The sequence below is a fragment of the Megalobrama amblycephala genome, linkage group LG6 (assembly GCF_018812025.1).
Source record: "Megalobrama amblycephala isolate DHTTF-2021 linkage group LG6, ASM1881202v1, whole genome shotgun sequence".
Classification (NCBI taxonomy): domain Eukaryota; kingdom Metazoa; phylum Chordata; class Actinopteri; order Cypriniformes; family Xenocyprididae; genus Megalobrama; species Megalobrama amblycephala.
The window spans coordinates 122,263-129,635 of NC_063049.1; the positions used below are offsets into that span (position 1 = coordinate 122,263).

General features: G+C 34.2%; 1 protein-coding gene across 7 annotated transcripts in view; it reads right to left on the reverse strand.

Moving 5' to 3' along the window:
- Positions 1 to 7,027, reverse strand: part of LOC125269546 (E3 ubiquitin-protein ligase DTX3L-like) — a 29,810-nt gene extending 22,783 nt beyond the window's left edge. For 3 of the 7 annotated variants that reach the window (XM_048192434.1, XM_048192433.1, XM_048192431.1), the window contains exons 1-8: positions 6,893 to 7,027; positions 6,159 to 6,256; positions 4,795 to 4,872; positions 4,063 to 4,158; positions 2,875 to 2,970; positions 2,302 to 2,397; positions 2,072 to 2,119; positions 1,855 to 1,935 (exon numbers count right to left, since the gene is read on the reverse strand). In XM_048192434.1, coding sequence (XP_048048391.1) covers positions 1,855 to 1,935; positions 2,072 to 2,119; positions 2,302 to 2,397; positions 2,875 to 2,970; positions 4,063 to 4,158; positions 4,795 to 4,872; positions 6,159 to 6,212 — 549 coding nt within the window. In that variant the 5' untranslated portion in view covers positions 6,213 to 6,256; positions 6,893 to 7,027. The remainder of the gene's footprint in view (positions 1 to 1,854; positions 1,936 to 2,071; positions 2,120 to 2,301; positions 2,398 to 2,874; positions 2,971 to 4,062; positions 4,159 to 4,794; positions 4,873 to 6,158; positions 6,257 to 6,892) is intronic. The other 4 variants (XM_048192432.1, XM_048192435.1, XM_048192436.1 and 1 more) reach the window with 4 other exon arrangements.
- Between the last annotated feature and the right edge of the window lie 346 nt (positions 7,028 to 7,373).

Sequence of the window (7,373 nt, forward strand, 5' to 3'; positions counted from 1 at the left end):
ATCGACTCAAAATCCGTAACTTTTTGTTGGCATGGTCTGAAGATGATATGGCTCGATTTTGGTGAAAATCGGAGCAACAGTCTAGGAGGAGTTCGAAAAAGTAAGTTTTTAAAGAAAAACAATATGGCGGACAGGAAGTTCAGCCAACTATGGCAAATTTGATATCTATGTTCTCGGCATGACCAAAGGAATCAACTGAGTCCAGTTTCATTACAATCGGTTAAAATAGTCAAAAGTTATTAGCATTTTGTAAATTTTGTTATAACTTTTGACCACAAGGTGGCGCTGCGCCGAAACTTTTTGTGTACTGTCAAGGCATGGTGCCAAAGACCCATACTGAGATTCGTAATGATACGCTAATGCATTCGTAAAATACAGCATTTTAGCACAAAATTCAAAATGGCCGACGGCCAAAATGTCCGATAAGGGAAAATTGGATATCGTTTGGCTCGGCATGATGCCCCGAATCCAACGAGATTTATGATTTTTGGACAAATCCATCAGAAGTTATGAGCAAAAATAGACATTTTTCATATCTCCGCACCAGTAGGTGGCGCTGCACCGAAACACTGCATGTTGCCTCAGGTCATGTTTGTGATCACATGTACGAAGTTTGGTCTGAATACGATAAAGCAGTGCAGAGATACAACCTTACGTCTATTTTCGCAAGCACTGCGTACAATTCGTTTGCGTGTTTTTCGAAAACGGTTTGAGGAATCGACTTGAATTCCATGATGATTCCAAGATGATCTGGTTCAATTTTCGTGAAAATTGGAGTAACGGCCTAGGAGGAGTTTGAAAAAGTACGTTTTTCAGAAAATGAAAATGGCGGAAATCGTCTTGGCCCAAGGAATCAGAGGAAACAAGAATTTTGTTTCTAGCCCTTACGGTTCAAAAGTTATTAACATAAACATGAGCGCAACTTTGGACAGCTGGTGGCGCTAGAGGGATTGAGTTAGAGATTCCAAATTTGCTATGGACAAAGGTCAGACTGTCCTCTAACTGTGTGCCAAATTTCACAACTTTTTACCATACGGTTCTATGGGCTGCCATAGACTCAAGAGCGGAAGAAGAAGCAGAAGAAGAAGAAGAATCAAAAATAAAAAGAAATCTAACGATTACAATAGGTGCCTACGCACCTTCGGTGCTTGGCACCTAATTAAACTGATATTTACAGCTGTTTTGGGATTTTTTTATGGCACCAAAATCTCTATTTTTACTTTATAGTAGGTTATCAAAAGACTAAATATGTAGCCTAATGTCTACTTCTAATTTGTTACTTTAACAGTTAAACTAATCAAGAGCATAATAAATAAAATGTGTGTATTTATATTACATGATAAAAATGTTGTATTTTTGACGAGTTTTAAAGTTTTATTACATTTGTCCCTGAAATCCACCCTTCTGATGGGATCAGTATAATCCTAATTTTTTGGATCAAATTATCCCAGTCATACCAAAAAGTTTTGAACAACACAAACTGATGATTTCATCCAGATCAAAACTAAGATTGGATTTTGTGATCTAATCTAATTTCAGAATCCTTTTTTCCTTTTGAACAACCCATTTTCAAGATTTCATCCAATCCGATAGCCGAAATCCAATCAGATTACTTTTGAACAACTGGCCCATAAAGATGAGGGTTAAAATAATTTATCCTAAAGAAATTTTACAATTACTTTTGATGTATAGATATTTATTCTTTTTTTTTTTTTAAATACTGTTAAAATACAGTCCATTTCATATGATTTAGTCATATTATTTGAGTCATAAATAATAGAAAACAAAAGTGGAAACATAGGCTAATTAAGCCCAATCCATGTCCTAAATGAGCAAATGTACACCAGTATTTACCGGGTGATCATGTCCCACCGTGGAAAGGTGTTGTCCACTGGAGCCAATGGGTTGTTCAGTGATTACATGGCCACTGATTCCCTGAGGGAAGTTAATCTTTTTAAGAATGACTTCATACAAATTTCATTTAATACGTTTTCTTTCTTATACATTTTACTAAAACATGTGTGAGGTGATTTATTAAACTATTTATTTCAGTTGGGTGTCTGGTACTCACCTGATCATTAAAAAGCTGATTGTTTTGCATCAGCTGAACAAGTAGGGCCTGATGAATCAAGAAAAAATATTTCCTGTTTTTATCCATATCGATACAGTCAATAGTAGCCACAGTAATGTGTTCTTATTGACTGCCACAAACTAACAACCATTCTTAATATGTCATGAATGTATTTTGCTATTTAATGGGACTCATTATCTACAGGCCAATTTCTGTTCTTTAGTCAGTACCTCATTTTGCTGTGAGCCTGAACTGTGTGCTCCAGCCAATGGAAAGTTTTGAGCTGGTCTAAAGTCATGACCTCCAGCACCTGCTGTATGCAAGTCCTAACATTCAGGGAAAAAACCACATCATTCAAAAAATAATTTAAATAATACATTTTAAACTTAAAATGTAATATATATATTTTAAATCCTATTTTTAGTAAAATTCACATTGCTCAAATGAGACTATGGAATCAACAAGTTTCAACAAGTAATACTTTGGTACTTTGATATGGAATCAACAAGAATTAAACATCTGCATTAAAGGAACACATTTTATCAGTTTTTGCATTCCCTGGGATTCAAACCCATGACTGCTACTGTTTGAACTACAGGTGTGTGGAGAGAGACAAATAAGATTACGACTCAAACCTCATCATGAGCTTGTGAACTGCAAATACAGCAATGCTCTGACCTAATTTAGACCTAATTTATACAGTATACGTACAATCAACAACCATTCTTAATATGTCATGAATGTATTTTGCTATTTAATGGGACTCATTATCTACAGGCTAATTTCTGTTCTTTAGTCAGTACCTCATTTTGCTGTGAGCCTGAACTGTGTGCTCCAGCCAATGGAAAGTTTTGAGCTGGTCTAAAGTCATGACCTCCAGCACCTGCTGTATGCAAGTCCTAACATTCAGGGAAAAAACCACATCATTCAAAAAATAATTTAAATAATACATTTTAAACTCAAAGTGTAATTTATACAAATTTATTATTTATTTATAAATGTATTTATTAAATTTATATTTTAAATCCTATTTTTAGTAAAATTCACATTGCTCAAGTGAGACTATGTAGTAATACTTTGATACTTTGGAATCAACAAGAATTAAACATCTGCATTAAAGGAACACATTTTATCAGTTTTTGCATTCCCTGGGAATCAAACCCATGACTGCTACTGTTTGAACTACAGGTGTGTGGAGAGAGACAAATGAGATTACGACTCAAACCTCATCATGAGCTTGTGAACTGCAAATACAGCAATGTTCTTTAAAAAATACAGACCTAATTTAGACCTAATTTATGTACATACAATCAACAACCATTCTTAATATGTCAAGAACAGTGTGGGGAAAAGTTACTTTTAAAAGTAATGCATTACAATATTGCGTTACTCTCTAAAAAAGTAACTAATTATGTTACTGAGTTACTTTTTATAGAAAGTAATGTGTTAGGTTACTTTTGCGTTACTTTTTTTCATATGGCATGGCCTGTTTGTTTGTTTTTATAACAACAACAACAACAAAAAATTCTATTTTTGGCAAATGTAACAGCCCTTTCACATCAAAAGTGAAATGAATAAGCTTCAGGTTGAAGGAAATGCAAATTCATGCCTGTACAGTAGAGGCAGTTCAAACAGAATATATGAATGAGAAGTACATAAATAAATGTATGCTAACATTTAGTCTAGAATTAGTCTAGAATAACCATCATGTTTACTCCCAATTCCTCTCAACATGAGGACAGACAACATAGCTGTCAGTCAGTACATGGGAAAACAAAGTAACTTGCATTGCTTACTTTAAAAAGTAACTCAAATATTTTGTTATAAATTTAAATGTAATGCATTTACTTTACTAGTTACTTGAAATCAGTAATCTGATTATGTACCTCAAGTTACTTGTAATGCATTACCCCCAACACTGGTCATGAATATATTTTGCTATTTAATGGGAATCGTTATCTACAGGACAATATCTTCTCTTTAGTCAGTACCTCATTTTGCTGTGAGCCTGATCTGTGTGATGTGAAGTTTAGACGCTTCATTTCAAATGAAGGTGAGCCTTGATTTCCAGTGCTTGTATATAAGTCCTAACATTCAGAAAAAAAAACACCATTCAAAAAAATATTTTAAATAATACATTTTAAAATTGAAATGCAATTTATATTTTAAATCCTATTTTTAGTAAAATTCACATTGCTCAAGTTATACTTCAACAAATGGCTCAATACAATCAACAAATTGTATTGATTATTTTTGTTTGAATCAAAGTTTTTATTATTGACTTTTAGATTTTTGCATTTGACAGACACTCTCATCTAGAGCAACGTCTGCATTAAAAGAACACATTTGATCAGTTCTTGCATTCCCTGGGAAATAAAAACCCAGTTACTGCTACAGTTTGAACTGCAGGTGTGTGATTGAGATTACAACCCAAACATGTCATCATGAGCTTGTGGACTAAAAATATTTCTCAATGATTTGAAGAATAAATGATAGAAAAAAAGTGAGAACATAATCAGCTCCAAGCTAGATTAGCGTCAACCTCATGATCATGTCCCATTTTGGATTAATGGTGGGTTGTTTAATGACTAGGCCACTGATATCTTGAATATCTCAGTTTGTGATTTAGTTTAAATATATAATTTTATTATTATTATTATTTTATTTTATTTTTTTCATTTTAACATTTGTGCTTTGCAGTTGTACATGTCACTGGTACACACCGGATCATTTTGAATGTGAGTCCAGTCCGACATTGGATCATCATCAGTGCTTGATGGAGAGGAACCTTGCTGAATCCCCTAATATTAATATAAGAGAGGAAATTGATGAATAAAGTTGTTATTTTTGTTTTGTTTTTGCTCACAAAAAGTATTCTTGTCGCTTCATATCATGAAGGTTGAACCACTGCAGTCACATGACTATTTTAACCATGTTTTACTACTTCTCTGGACCTTGAATGTGGTAATTTCATTGCTTTATAATGGGAGATAAAATACCTCTAAGATTTCATCAAAAATATCTTAATTTGTGTTCAGAAGATGAACAAAGGGTGAGTAATTAACAACAGAAATTTCAGTTTTGGGTGAACTAACCCTTTAAATGCTTGAGCTCGGTATAGCAGGATGGATTCTGATTGGCTGTCAGAGTTTTTATCGCTCATCAGCTGGATAAAATCATTCTGAAAGTGATTCTCTGTGTTATAGTTTTGGTGTGAACCCTGCTATTCTTTAATATTGAGAGTGATTTTTATAAGGAGCCCCAGCATGACATGCAGGGAAAAAAAATCGTGTGCACGATTTACTAATTTATTCATTCACTTTATAAATCATGTGCATGCGCCGATTGGTAAAGTCATTAGTTGCGTCCCAAACGATGCACTATACACTAGTATGCACGTATATGCTATGCACTTATACGCTATGTACCTATGCACTATATACTCATCCATGTAGTGCGCGAATTGTATAAGGTTATATTGTTATCTGTTAATTTTGGCCGTTAGAAGCTTCGGTTCCTATAGAAACCGAAATGAGACACAAGAGACACGCACTTAGGACTGTGTATGCGCATTAGTTTGATCCAGCCTGAAAAACAGTTTAGAAACAAAATTTATGAGACAGTTGTTGTCAGATTTCATTGGTGATTTCAAATATGGAATTTAATCGAGAGCTTGGCAAACAGCTTTGGAGAATGTGATGTTTCCCCATTTAAAGAGATAGGAGCTGCACTTGAATGCCCGAGAGGAATTACAAAGATGGCCACCGACTGAAATGACTCGTCTTAAAGGGACTTTGATATTAGTGAATATTTACTAAATATTCTTGAGACTAGCAATATATTGTATTATAGTAGTTGTAAGGATGAAACACACACACATACACTCCTGTCCCACCCACTTTTTAAAACAAAGTTATGCCACTAGAAAAGAAAACTAGATTAGAGTTTAGAGCTTTATAATCTCATTTACTTTAACTGAAAACCCACTTTCTAAATGGATAAATCCCCTTAGCATTAGGTGGCATTATTATACTGATATAGGTTATAAATAATTACATATTATTGATAAATAAATACCATGACTCACATTTTCGACAATTTCCATTGGCTCGTCCACTGTCTGCTCCTGTCCATGTGACATGACTGCGAGAGAATCTCCAAACAGCAACTGAAACCAAACTTTGCCTTTGATCAAATAAATATGATAATAAAAAAATGAGTGTTTGTTTTTTAGTTTACAAACAAATTGTAAATAGTCCAAATACTTTTGCAAATTGTAGTTCAAATGTATAAGACAGACCGGTAGTTTGAAATCTTAGTGAACACCAACAACAGAGAGAGGAAAAAAATATGGCGAACATCAGATAGTCTACCTTTAAACAAAGTATAAGTGTCAATTTTAAATTGTACTTCGCATTGTTGTCGAATGCTCAATTTGTCAGTAGCCTATCGTTATATGTAGTTTTATATGTTGTCTTCAAGACTAAAGCGATTGAAGAAATGAGTTCAAGTTTCATTTTCTTTTCGTGAACACATACACACAGACACACACACACACACACACACACACACACACACTTTTAGACATTTCGTTACAATTCGATAGGTCTTGAAGATGAATGTCCATCTTCACACATATCTGCTCACATTAAGCTTTTTATACTTTAGTCTGAAGACGTCAGGACTGTCGATGTTCATAATGACGGTTCTTATATTTACAGCGCAGTTCAGGGTTTCACGTACAGTATGTCGCTCGACAGTAACATCGACACATTAAAGAGCAAATAAGAGCACACAGCTACCTTTTAATCTTGTACTTACCGAGAAGAGAGCTGTGAAGTGTGAGCTGTCGACCTCTGTACTGCACGACTCAACCCGACCGACTGGTTTTCCACTTCAGAGAACGAAAGCGAAAGTTATTGGAGGACATGAGGCAGCATATGACAACAATGTTTGTTTAAAAGACGATTTTTACATCTCTAGCATATTGTATCTATGGCCTATATTAAACATTCCGTGCGTTTATTTATACATAACATATACAAAACATAAGAACCATTAACACAAGTTATCCTTATATTATTGAGGTTATTATCATTTGAAGGCTGCTGATATTTCAAAAACACCCAGTCCAAAGAAAAATAACAATAACCTGGAATTTATTCTGTATGTTAAGACTTGATTGATGGTGAGGATCTGAGAATCATTTGTGACTATTTTTAGTCTTTTGAGTTTCAATAACTCTCTTCCTCATTCTCTTTAGCTGAGAAAATATCCAGAAGGTAAAACCAAATTAGCAGAA